The 13,944-nt window shown below is 35.4% G+C and overlaps 1 protein-coding gene across 1 annotated transcript in view; it reads left to right on the top strand.

The window, feature by feature from the left end:
• Positions 1–12,695, top strand: part of LOC104272072 (collagen alpha-1(XXI) chain-like) — a gene marked incomplete at its 5' end in the record, with an annotated part of 50,453 nt that extends 37,758 nt beyond the window's left edge. The window contains 9 exon segments of the mRNA XM_009866964.1: positions 3,421–3,456; positions 4,350–4,394; positions 6,208–6,240; positions 9,455–9,601; positions 9,699–9,753; positions 10,044–10,244; positions 11,680–11,757; positions 12,439–12,519; positions 12,522–12,695. Coding sequence (XP_009865266.1) covers positions 3,421–3,456; positions 4,350–4,394; positions 6,208–6,240; positions 9,455–9,601; positions 9,699–9,753; positions 10,044–10,244; positions 11,680–11,757; positions 12,439–12,519; positions 12,522–12,625 — 780 coding nt within the window.
• Positions 12,696–13,944: the final 1,249 nt, after the last annotated feature.

The following is a 13,944-nucleotide window of genomic DNA, read 5'->3' as shown; positions in this document are numbered from 1 at the left end:
CATTCCTGGTGTCCAGGGCATAAAGGTAAGTGTTTTTCTCCCAGTTTTACATTAATTTCATCTTTTATTAGAAGTGCCTTTCTTATGAGTGATCATTACCAAAGGAAACTCTTTTTCTAAATACATCATTGTTATTACAGAATAGTCAGTGTATTTTGGAAGGCCCATTCTTTAGAAAAACAAGCATTTGTCACAGAGGGGAGAGAATGGCTAAATGGAAAAAAACATAGATATTGATGAAGCTTCCATTATGATTTATAGGACACAATAGTACTGTCCATGATTCTATATTTACTTATAGCAATTGCTACATATATAAGGTCTATTGTTGTGTCTCCTTTAAGAACCCTGGGTCGATGGAACCAATTCATTGGTCATTGGTTAGCCTTAGCCTTTAAGAATTATCTGAGCTAACCAAGCTGTCTGGGTTCTCTCCACATTCAACTGGGGGTCTGAGTCATTAATTCACCTCTCTACACCTGCCTTTGAGTGTAGCTAAATTACATATTGGTTAGCTAAATTAAATATGCTTAAATAAAATTAAGTATAGCTAGCTAAATTAAATACAGAAATTTTAGATGGCGAAAGATTAGTTGGATCCTACTTGTACGGTACAGGTTGAAAATGATTTCATCTTTTCAGATGAACCTATGTTTATTCGTCTTGCATACTGAGTTCTCAGAAAGACCATTGTGGCAGCCTTACATCTATCAAACACTGCTATAGGTGCGGTTGTGCTGAAATTCTTCATTGCTGAATAATTGCTTGGTGAACACTCTGTAAAACTTCATATTGATGTTTAACTTTTCTGGATAGTTATCCTTATTTTCAAAGTGTAGGCATGTAGGATTTTTTGACAGTCACATGTCTTTAAGGAGTCCCAGGTTGACAAGATTATAGGCAATATTGTTCTTTGGGGGTTTTTTTGGAAATTCAGGCACACATCTTTTTGCAGAAGCTGTAATTAATATGGCATTAAGTATTTTATCCTAGAGATTTTCTTCTATAACATGAGAGCATTCTACTAAAAATCTTCTGTGTGATTGAAATGTCTCAGTTTTGCCTAGAAAAAAACCCTAGAATATTTCTTGTTTTAAAATACTGTCTTATTTTTATCTTACTGTAACTCACTGGAGTGTGAACTGAGTCTTTTGAGGAAAAATCAGCTATGCTTTGTCCATAGAATGGTATTTAAAAACCTGAAAATCAGAAGTAATTAAAAATAATTATTTTTTTGTCTTTTGGGTAACTACAAAGAACTTAAAATCTATGTTTTCTAGATAATGTTTTTTTCAGGACGGCACTTTTCTTCTATGTAACTTAATCAAGAAACAGAGAGAGATCAAGAATTTATACTTTATGCATATTATTAGGCAAATTTATGTGAAGGGAACACTACATGTTTGGAACAGCTGGGGAAAAACATCCACTGTAATCTCCAATAACATGATTTGAGGAGAATTTCAGGGTTGAACATATGTCACCTCTGATGGTTGCAAATTGGTCAGATTAGTTCCATTGCTGTAAATCAATTAATTCTGATTGTAACTGAAGCTCTTACTTGCATCCCTTGCATGTTTAGTCTAAATTTTAATTAAGATTTCTTTATTCTGGATACTTTTGAAGCAATATTATGTGCATCTTGAAAATTAAATGTTTTATTGCTTTGCAAAATAATGAGGACTGTTACTACTTTTATTATTTTATTGTATTTTTATGGGAAAACATGGCAAAGTATTTTTTACAGTGAGTTTCTTAATAGGCATATATGAGTAGAAGACTTATTTTAATGTTATATTACTTCTCTGGAGAAATATAAGGATTCTGATGTCATGTAACAGATTTGTTTCCTTAGCATATAGTTTGCTGTAACTAACAAGCTTTACCTGCAACTATTCGAACTAGACATTTATTAAAGCAACAAGCTGTTGAGGCTAAAAATGTTGCTATTCAGTTTCAATATCTAAGGGCCTTGTGAGGTGTATGTACCAGGACACTAATACTGATTTTAAGAAGGGAGATTATGTTAAAGTTTATGGAACCTCTCTAAATTTGAAACTGGAGAAGCTTTTGCAAAAATTATTACTCATTTTACATGAAGATGCAAGACAGAATATATGTTTATGGTTAACTGGAGTTACGAGTCATAAGTATGCCTAACTCTTGAATTATTCAGGGAAGAAAGCGTAGCTTAGGCATCTAACAGTAAAAGTGAAGCCTTTCAGGTATAGCTTTTTTAAAAAACTTGAAATCAAACAAAGTAGTTTGCTTTCAAGGGTAGTATAACCAAATACAGATGGCATAAATACCCTCTTACATTCTGGGATTTTTGATCAATAAAATATATTTCATGACCAAAATCTTCTCTTTACTACTTGTTTAGCATTTAACTGATACTCTCTTTTTCAAAAAAAACAACTAAACACACACATTTGGCTCTTACCAGAGAACCGGCAAAACAGATCTAAGAAACTCCATCCTAATTCTTTTATTAAATGCAGTTTTGCACACCCCCTACAGTTCTGTCTTTTGTTTCATGAGTTGCTGTGCTCTTGGCCCAACACTTTGATTCATGTCTATTGAAATAAAGTCACAATGGTTTAAGGGATCAGAGTTAGGGCAGGAGTCATCTCCTGTAAGTTTAAGTTTTCTTTTCAGTCAATGAGGAGAAATAGGCAAACTCTGGGAGTACATATATTATGCCTCTGTCAGTTGGCATGAATAGTTTTCAAGAGCTGCCTGATTCTCTCCAGTGTCAATTGAATGGCGTTCAGGTAACTTGATAAACTTAGATACCTGCCTTTTAAGTACCATTTGTGCCATCTGAATGCCAGTCATCCCACTAATGTTTATTTGCTATAAGCATTTCAATGGAAGTCAAAAGGAGCGGGTAGAAGAGGAACTTAGGCCTTACATAGTTTTGATTAGGTTTAAATTTAATTTTTTTTCTGATTAAAAAATATTTTTTTCTTTGATGTATTATGTGTAAGTTCTGCATTTAATGGGTTTATAGGAAGTGTTACAGAAATTGTTTATGCTCTATTCTCTGCAGGTGAAAGCAAGCATACTTAGTGGTTAGCACTCACTGGAAATTTAACTCACCAGAAATACTGCCCCTCTCCTCTCCACTCCCATATACTGACCAGATAAAGTCCTGCTGGATTTGCCACCTCATTATAGTGTATTTTTAAATTGTAACTTGGTGTATGAGTATTCACTTTTCTTTATGAGAGTTCTTTCTATGACAAATTCCCTTCTTAGTATAACATTTTCTACTATTCTCAGTGTTTGTGCACAGGAGGATAAAATTGGTACAAATAAAAGCTATTAGATTCTTTTTTTGTATTTACTGTATTAAAGACCACATGTCTTTGACATGAATCAAGGTACAATGGAGACTTTTTTTCTAATATTTTACAGGGGGACAAAGGAAACCAAGGTGAAAGTGGTATCCAGGTATATCAACTTTTTGGTTTTTAATTAAATCATCTGGCAACACTATAAATACAAGTCTTGGGTGTTAATTCATGAACAATTTTTTAAGATGAAGTTCAACAGAAGGTTTGCTTGAAGAACAGCAGCAGGGAGCCCTAACTTTTCTTCAAGGAAAACTGCCCAGTATGTCCAGTATGAATTTCCAGCTGTGTTTCTAGGGCTGAGCAGGGTACTGACATTTGATGCAGAGCAACGAGGTCCTAGGAGTGACATTGGCTTGGGTGTGTGGGTTGTGCTGCTACCCCAGGGGGCTGGGACACGACGCAGGGCTGCTGTAGAATAGAATAGTAGAATCAGACAATGCATTAGGTTGGAAACAACCTTTAAAAGGTCATCTCGTCCAACCTCCTCACAGTGAGCAGGAACATCTTTAACTAGATCAGGTTGCACAGAGCCTGATCAAGCCTGACCGTGAATGTCTCCAGAAATGGGGCCTCCACCACCTCTCTGGGCAACCTGTTCCTGTGTGTTTCATCACCCTCGTAGTCCTGGGCTGGGTCCTGTCCTTGCCTGCCCCTAGCTCTAGGGGATCACATCAATGCTTCTTGTCAAAGTAACTTCACTCGGCCTCTGCCTAGATACTATATTATAACAAATAACTGCTGTCTAAAAGGCATGAAAATACCTATAAGAAAAAAGAGTGTCATGTCAGATGATAATCTGACTTCTCTGTGTTCAGAGTAGAAATTGTATCCTTCTGCACAGTTTCTGCTCTGAGCTGTGGAAAAGTAACTTTTCAGACTGATTGGACATGGTTTAAAATGAGAATTTAGGGATTACCTCTTATTTTTAATAGTTTAATTACATCTCCCACATAAATATATTTTTTAAGAAAATATGCTTCTTTTCTCAAGGGACTGAAAGGAGAAAAAGGAAGACAAGGAAATCCAGGCTTACAGGTACTGTTAAAATAGTGATCCTGCTTCAAGAGAGCTAGGGTTCATATTTGTTTCTTAAGATTAGTTCCATCAACATATGTAGAGAAGGTGTAGCCTTGTTTTTCTTGTCTGTGCACAGTGGAAGGGCAAGAAATAGACGTAAGTTGCAATGCGGGAAATCCTGACTTGATATAAAGGAAAAGCATTTTGCTTTGAGAGTGGTCAAACACTGGAACGTATATATTGAGAAACAGACCAGAACTACTTTTTTCTGGCTTATTTTAGTAAATCCTTAATTATAGAAATTTTTTTATGAAAGAATTATCAATAATATGAAGTGCAGATAACAGCACAAACTGGCTTTTCTGTAAAAGTTATAAGAGTGATGCTTGAGATGTTGAGATTTTACATGTACCATACTACACTTTCCTGCACCTCCTAAACTGTACCAGAGTCATTATTGATATCTTCTGTGCTCATAAATTACAGATGTTTCCTGTTTCAGCTGCAAGTCAGTGAGATCCAGTTGTTTCTCTTTAACTCTGGCCCAATGTATTCTGATTGTGTCATAGTTGGCTATCTTGTTATACCACAGAAAATAACTGTTAGTATTTATAAATACTTGTTAACTACATAATCTCTGTTGTGTCTAAACAGAGAAGTATTTGTTAGAGGTACATATCTAAAACTGGATTTGGAAGGAAGTCTCAATTGCTTTTTTCGGAATTACAACATCGATACAGCTGCCTGTCTAGCCAGAAAGAGTTGATTCCAGTGGAGCATGGGCAGGAGATGCAGGTTGTATGTTAGCCCAGTTTTATCACTCTCAGGAGTATGTAGGTTGACAGGAGTCTGCTGGTAAAGCTAAGCAGATAATTTTGAAAGGAAGTAGTTTAAAATAAAACTCTGAGCATTGGTTCTAACCCAAAGTGGTGTCTAACACTTTACAAATTAAACTTTTTTCTTTTTTCTTTTTTCTTTTTTTCTTTTTTCTTTTTTTCTTTTTTCTTTTTTCTTTTTTCTTTTTTCTTTTTTCTTTTTTCTTCTTTTTTCTTCTTTTTTTCTTTTTTCTTTTTTTTTCTTTTTTCTTTTTTTGAGAAAGCTGAAAAAATAGTACAGGCTTAGTCTAAAATTGTTTCCCATGTTTACCTAGTTTGGTCAGCAACCAAAAAATCCATCAGCCAAATACTGGTAGACAGTGCTGAGTCCTTCCAAGGTTTCTCAAGCCTCCAGGACTTCTCAAAGATGCAGTACAGATTCCCTTGTCGGTAAAAGTGTATCAGAAAAGTGAAAAAGCCTGTGCTGAACTGCCATCTTGCCATGGAATTTAATGATCAGTAGCTATGCTGAATAATTTGGCAGAAAGGACACCAAAATCATTTGCCGACATGCAAAGTATGACTTACAAACTGAGTTTGTGTTTCAAAGGCTCTGAACTTGATTTCTGCCTAGTAAGACAGTTAAACAGGTAGGAACAGGAGTTTCCTTTTGCTAGAACACAAAATTTTATTTCCTTTTTATTTGGTAAAGTGAATAAGGTTTTGCCTATATGTCTATATTATGTCTATTTTTTATAAAATGTATGATATACTTCCAGCTTGTCCTTTTGGCATATGATATTAAAAGTAATAAAAATGTTAATTCACCATGCTGTGGTTTTTTCATCCTTATATACAGTTTGGGTTCTTTTGTACAAATAGCAATCACAGAATCTTTAAAAAATGACATTTGTGATTAATTATTGAAAACAAAGGAGAAAAATATTACTTTTTTATTCCAAGTAATTTTGCTCAATTTGCTTTTTTAATGTTTTTTTTTATATTAATTCTTAAAGGGAGTAGAAGGATTGAGTGGAGAACAAGGAGAGGTAAGTATTTTTAAATTAAAAATACAGTATCACAAAATTATTACATTAGTTTCTGCAAATTATGTGATCTGTAAAATGTGTGTTTATGGTTTTATTTCCTTACTCACATCTCTATAAGCAACAGAAGAAAAATGAATTGAGAAATATCAGAGAAGAAAAAGAAGTATTATTTAAAAGAGATATAGTGAAATATATATTTCATTCAATGGGAGATTTAAAAAAATGAAGCCAAGTATATATTTTAAGAGAATTAAACAAGCAATCAACAACAAAAAACATTATAAAGAGATGGTTGAAAAAAGCAAATACTTAAAGAAAAAAACTGGAGATTCAACTTTAAGATTTATTTGTTGATTCCAATATTTAGTGAAATCAGGATACAGTGTCCCATTATTATAATTATCCTTCAATTTTAGTTAGAGATTTCTTTGTTCAGCCATTTTTCATTAAAGCATTGTTGCATATCAATAACTAAACATGTTCACTGGAAGCTTAATTCTCATAATTAGATAATTTTATGGATTTAAACATATAAATTGTCCTATATGCCTCTGTGATTCTATGAAATACTTAAAATTACAGTTGGGCTTATAGGCGTTTTGCTAAATCATTGCCAAAATTGGTAGTAGATTCCTTGTATACTATTGAACTAGCATCTTTAAATATTGTAAATGATGATAATAATACATTTCTTCTGAAAAATACATTTAATAATAATCTTGCTATACACTAAGATATAATTATGTCATTGTGTTTACTTATTAGACTTACAAAGTTAGTATATTTTCTATTTTTATAAAATATATTGTCCTTTGTTAGACTCTGACTCCTTAATAAGAAGTTTCTTCAGTCCATAATTCTCAGCACTTACTGAGCTCTTTTCCTTTTTTTGATTTCCTTTGCCAATGGTATGGGTCAACAAACAAGGCCACATATGGGAAGTGGCTGAGCATTACAAGACCAAGATATACTGCAGAAACTTTCCCTCGGCAGCCTCATCTGCTTTTTGGCAAGTTCTGCAAGCAGTGGTACCCATGCTTCCAGCTCTTTGTCTTGTTTTTTTAATACTGGCTTCTTGCCTGTAATGTTTTTCTATAATGGTTGCCATTGTCTCAATATTTCACTGGTACTTACTGCTTTCCAGGCCCTTTAACATATATTCTGGTTAGCTTAGTCGACTTGAGCATGGTGCTGATAACACCAAGGTCATGGGTTCAATCCCCGTTCGGTCCCCATGTGTTGCCTGATCTAGTTGAGAGGTGTCCCCGCCCATGACAGGGAGGTTGGATTAAATGATCTCTAAGGTCCCTTCCAGCCTAGGCGCTTCTATGATTCTATGATTTAAGTCAGATGTCTTTTATGTAAACATAGTCCATAGCTCTAAAAGTAATTAAAATTAAAACTTCTAGCTACAAGAACAGCAAGATTTTCAGCTCCCAGAACATATATCTTCTAGTATAACCATAGGCAGCCACATATACTCCACAAATTTGTCTCTGAGCCTTGCTGACCCTGTTAAATAAATAAAAAAATATTGTAATTATATAATAGAAATGAACAAGTACAAATCTCTATAAGTGTAACTAAGAGTTTCAATTCTCTGTGACTGCAACATTCAAGCTGACAGCATCAAATAAATATAAGACAACTACAACCTCGGAAGAAGTCAGTTCTGATTTAGTGTATAACTTTTGTAGTGGGAAGAGAGTATGGACTGCTGTTCAATTCATGCATCTTACTGGTGGACCATTTTCCAGCACTACTCTTAGACACTTCACTGCCATCTGTCACTTTTGTCTCATTTCTCTTGTTTGTTTTTTTTGAAGGGCAAAAACTACCTGCTTTATTGTAGTGGCTAGCTGTCTGCATAAAACTGAGCAATCCAATGTTAAATTTGAAGCTTGCTACCTGTAATAATTCATATGTAGAACTTGGGGCATTGTCACTAATTCAGACCAAGCCAGAAATCATTGAGTTTTTCTGGTATAAAGGATTTGGATAAGTGCTATAAGGAATGATACAAAGTCATGTAAATACCATAATTTAAAATTCAATGTAAGCTTATGAAGACTAGATGCCTGAGTGCTTCTTAAACTTGCATTATTTGTTCCAGTGAGTTTTGTTGTATATAGTAATCCTACTGCCTTGTTTCCATAATTCCATTTAAAATAGTTGGAAAGGGGGAAAAAAATTTTGAAGCAGCTGATAACCTTATGCAGAAGCTGTGTAAAAATGGAAGGAAAAAACTCATCAGGGAGCAAACATAGCATAATAACTTTAATCTTAGGCATGTACCATATTACACTGCACTGATGTTTTGTTGGCTTCAGCGCTGTGAAAGAGTTCCATGTGAACTATTGCAGTAGGTAATTCCATACGTAGAAGAACCATTGCTCTGATGAAGATATATCAAAATATTTTCCAGTATTATTTTAACCTTTTCCAGTGAAGCAAATGGAGTACAGTTGTTATCAGTCATATGGAGAATAAATTAAGTCAGAAAAAACCCCGACAAAAATACCCTAACTGAAATCAAACTGTTTTTTTCTTATGTCTTACAGTCTACAGACATAGGGTAAAAGTCTTGATTATTATAGTAAGTTTGCCAAGAACTTCACTGAAGCCAGAATTTCAGTTCTAATTTTTCCAGCTTTATAAGGATTTTAGTGTACTGCAACAAATTATCTAATTCTCATGAAAAAGTGAATAAATCCTTTCATTCCAGATATTAATAAGAAAGACTATTTTGTTTTATATTAATTAGTAAAACAGGTCCTTGAATTGAAAAAATATAATGGTAATTTGTTTCTGGTTTTATTTATTAACTAAATATATCTAGTATCTACTGGTTAGCTCAGCCAGTAGAGCATAGTGCTAACAAGGCTAAGGTCACGAGTTCGATTCCTGTTCGGTCCCCATGTGTTGCCTGATCTAGTTGAGAGGTGGCCTCCCTGGCGGTAGGGAGGCTGGATTAAAATGATCTCTAAGGTCCCTTCCAGCCTAGACCATTCTGTGATTCTATGAAACAGTTACTAAATAGTCTGAGAACTTTAGTTAAATAAAATTTTAGTTAAATAGATCTCATCACTATCAAGCTTATATTAATTTTATGAAGATCAGTGAAGATTTTCTCGGAGTGTATTTGCTTGGTACTACCCAGCTTCCAAATGGACTGTAAAGATACAATTGGCTTTTCATTGATGTTCTGTTTCAGAAAGGTGAGAAAGGAGATCCAGGCATTCGAGGCATCAATGGGCAAAAAGGAGAAGCCGGTATCCAGGGTTTGGTTGGACCTCCTGGTCTAAGAGGTCAGCCAGGAGATCGCGGACCCCCAGGACCACCTGGATCAGATGGAAAACCTGTATGTATAGGACCTCAAACTTGTCGTTATGAGTACCTTAAAAAAACCCTCAAAATACATGCTGTCTGTTTTTTAAATTGTTCTCTGTTCAATTCAGGCACGAGAATTTTCAGAAGAATTTATTCGACAGGTTTGTTCAGATGTGCTGAGAAGTAAGTTTGAAAGACTCTTTACTGCTCTTTCCTTAATTAAAGTGCCAAAGTATCCTGATAATTGTAAAGCCGGTTTATTGAAAGAAAGGCTGATATTTTATTTATCACTTGTTTTCCTACAAGGAACGTATTTCCACAACACAAGTTCCATACTTTGCCATTTAATATCCTAAAGGTATCATGCGTTCTCTAAAGAGGGGAAAGTGGTTTTGTATTAGTGGCTAGGGAGCAATATTTTTACGTTGTATTAGTCCAACACTCTAAGCAATTTTGTGTTTGAATTCTCCCAGCCCAGTTGCCTGTCATCCTCCAGAGTGGAAGGCTGCAAAACTGTAACCACTGTCATTCTCAAAGTGCTTCACCGGGACTTCCAGGACCACCAGGTCCAAGAGGTCCTGAAGGCCCACGAGGGTTTCCTGGCTTACCAGGAAATGATGGCATTCCAGGGCTCACAGGCATCCCGGGTCGCCCTGGGGCTCGTGGGACAAGAGGTACTGGTGCTAATGTTCTTCACGACTTCACTTTCTGCTTCCAGTTTTGAATGAGTTTACAGGCAGAGTAAGGGAATAGCTGGGTTTGTATCGCAAACTGCAGTTGAGGACATGGTGCAACGTGAATGTTTCACCGCCTATGAAGAATGAGTGTCAGAAGAAGAGAAAGTACAAGAACACAAGGAGATAGCTGGTATTCAGTTCTACTGTCAAAACTTTGTTTTGGTCTTTTTAGAGAGTTCTTGGTCTCAAGTAAATATTTTTAAGCTGCATTTAGATTATTTCTTTAAATCAAATAAACTTAGACGTTCATTTCAACGTATTTCCATGTTTTCTGGTTTCTTTCCTTCCAAACTTCATTTCTGCTGTTTTAAAGAACAATATTTGCTCAGTGGCTATTTACTGTCTGCTACCCTGTAGACTGATTTTTGGCGTGCAATAACCTTTATATTCCCTCTGATTTCCTGGGGTTTTCTTCTCTTGTTCTTCTTACTACTTTCTTTATGCTTTTCTTAAACATTCTAGTTTCTTTTTAGACAAGCTAATGTTTATGCTTTCAGGTAACTCATCCATCTGAGTGTTCCAACTGATTTCTGTGATGTATTTGCAGATTTTAAGTACGCATATATATTCTAGAACTAGACCAGGAGACTGGGTAAAGTCTGTAATTTTGGTAACTGGTCCCAGCAGCGCCTGTGTTAGCTATAGCATCAAAACAATCAGGAAAGCTATATGAAATACAGCTAACTAGTAATGTGCCAAGGGCAGACAGGCAAATAGTTGATAAACATTTACTTTCTTTTTGACTTGCTAACTGTGTGTCCAATTAATTTGGGATGTGATGATAATTTATCTGTAGCACGTTTATAACTTCATCTGCAGTAGCAGAATGTGCAGTTTTCCTCTGGAGCTGACACTAACAGTTCTGGTTATTCCTTAAGAGTTGGACAAACAGGTATCTATTTGTATGAAGAAACTGAATTTATTGGGTTGTACTAGTGCAAGAGAGCACATATTTTGTCCCTCTCAGTATTTCTTTGGTGGAGATTTAATTCTACCATATGTTGTTGAAGATTGTCTATACATTCTGTATTCCACAAGGACTGTGGTGAATACCTTACACTTCCTTCATACAACTTCTTAAAATCTTTGAAAATGGAAAGGCAATGACAGCAAATTTCATTGACCATCATCTCATAGTGGCTGTCTGCTTAACAGGTGCTACATCAGCTCTTAATTCAGTAGAAATTAGGATAATTTAGAACGCAGTTACACTGTGCAGGATACAAGGGAGTGCATATTTTACATCTCATTATTTGTTTTTTAGCTATTACATGTTTTTATTCAATAAGTATTATCAAAAGCTGACTTCCTAATTCATTGGATCAAAATATTCTTAGTGTGGAAAGATATTCATGTGTTTGCTAATTCACAGGACTGCCAGGGAAAAACGGTGCAAAAGGCAATCAAGGAATTGGGGCTCCTGGGATCCAAGGTCCCCCAGGACCTCCAGGTGAGGGATGGTTCAGCTTTGCAGAGTCAGTGCATGCTAGTAATTTTCTTTAAAAGTGTGTTTTTTCAAAACTATTGATATAGTTTGGAAAACCTTAGTTTTTACACGCTTAATTGCTATATATGTTTTATGGCTAGTGCATCTCTCTTGCATGCCTTTTAAATTGTCATGTAATACAGTATTTAATATGTGACAGGTTTTGTATAGATAGGCACCTGAGACTGCTGTTTCTTGACAGATGTATCTTGAAGTCAGCCATTACCTGAAAACTGAGACTTATAAGCATTGCTTAATAGATGAAAATGTTCTTCCTAACAGTGGTGTATTCATGCAAAATCCAAAGCTGAGCATTTGGAAGAGATACTATTCACACCATGGTGGTTCCAGATTATACAATAAAATGTAACACTATATTGAAGTAGATTTTTATATTTTCTTTTAAAAGTTATTTCTATTTAAAGCGTTTTCCACATACTTAAAAAAAGTCTTAGTAAGTGATCATGTGTTTTATAGAAACATCTAAGCAGTTTGTGACAAGTAGTTTCTTTTTCAGAAAAAGAAGTTTCATTATCTGTGTAATTCACCAAAGATCAGAGGGTTTGTGAGTCCATACTTGCTCTTGTTTTCATTTTAAGAAAAATATTGTTTAATGTGTTTGTTCATTGTGTGTATATCATTAAGGTCCTGAAGGTCCACCGGGTATGAGCAAGGAAGGACGTCCTGGAGAGCGTGGGCAGCCTGGTAAAGATGGAGATCGTGGCAGTCTGGAATGCCAGGACCAGTTGGACCCCCTGGAATTTGTGACCCATCACTATGTTTTAGTGTAATTGTAGGGAGAGATCCATTTAGAAAGGGACCAAATTATTAACTTGTGATACAATCATTTAGAGGAGTAGGTATGGTGCTTGTCTTTTATGGTCTTTCAAGTCTCAGGAAGGTGACCAGCAATAATCTCCTAAGCAAGAACAAAAGTACCTCTGACATTAAAAACACTACAAATAATCATCCCAAAGATTATATGTTCCTTTGGAAAAGAAACTCCAATAATTTTTTTATAACTTGTATCAATTGAATCTTACGTGTTTTTAAAGAGACCATCAGTGAATTGGAGTAAAATTAATTAAAATATTTGATATTTAGTATTTAAGTGTCATCCTCCCGTTAACACTGAAATCCTTTGCAAAATTGCTGGAAATGTTACTGGGAGCAGGATTAGGCCTTAAATGGTATTGGTCAGGTATAAATTACTGTGAAAATTTTCAGATGCAGCCAACATATACAGTATTTGATTTTGAAAGAATGTGGCTGGCTTTGATTTTATGTGTATGTGAATCTCATTGACTTGTGTACATTTCATAAGTCTTAACTCCAAGTGTTCTGTCAGTGAAAGCATATATCAGATTTTTATAAATTAAGAGAAATATCTGGACTTGTTATGGAAGTAATATAACCTATTTTGCCATGCAACTCTTTCCTTAAAACCAAGGTGAAATGCAAGGGTAGAACTACTGGTTCAAGGAGGGCCATGGTTTTATTGAAGATGGTACTATCACCTACAAAAGGTCAAAAGGTTCCATGTGGGTGATTCAACTCATATGTAAATGGCAAACTGAAGAAGCAAGGCTTCCAAGGAGAGAGCTCTAACTGCTGGCTGACTAGCTGTAATATGTTTTACACTGTTTCCTCTTTCATTTTAAGCAAGCTATGTCTAATTTTCATTGTATGCTTTCCTAATCAGGTGTATTGCTTGCTTTTACATAAAGAGTAAAAGCACAGTTCCCCTGAGAATTTCAAATCTATTTCTTAAATTAAGGCAGTCTTGTATTGATCTTAACTGATGCTTTATAAGTGGCTTTTTCTAATGTGTTGTTTTTTTGTCATCCTACTATCAGAGAATGGTAATATGCTTGACATTCAAGGTAAAATAAAATTTTGTAAAGAACTGGTGGTGGTTTGACACGTATTGCAAGAGTCACCCGTGTCCCAGAAAGCAGAGATGCCTGTAATACATGGAGGGATCATAGAATCTTCATAGAATGTTGGGGGTTGGAAGTGACCTCTAGAGATCATCTAGTCCAACCCCCCTGCCAGAGCAGGATCACCTGGGGCAGCCACACAGGAACGCGTGCAGAAGGGTTTTGAAAGTCTCCAGAGAAGGAGGCTCCACAACCTCTCTGGGCAGCCTGT

Source organism: Apaloderma vittatum, unplaced genomic scaffold, assembly GCF_000703405.1.
Source record: "Apaloderma vittatum isolate BGI_N311 unplaced genomic scaffold, ASM70340v1 scaffold5603, whole genome shotgun sequence".
NCBI classification, from domain to species: Eukaryota; Metazoa; Chordata; class Aves; order Trogoniformes; family Trogonidae; genus Apaloderma; species Apaloderma vittatum.
This window is presented reverse-complemented; position numbering and strand designations above follow the sequence as displayed.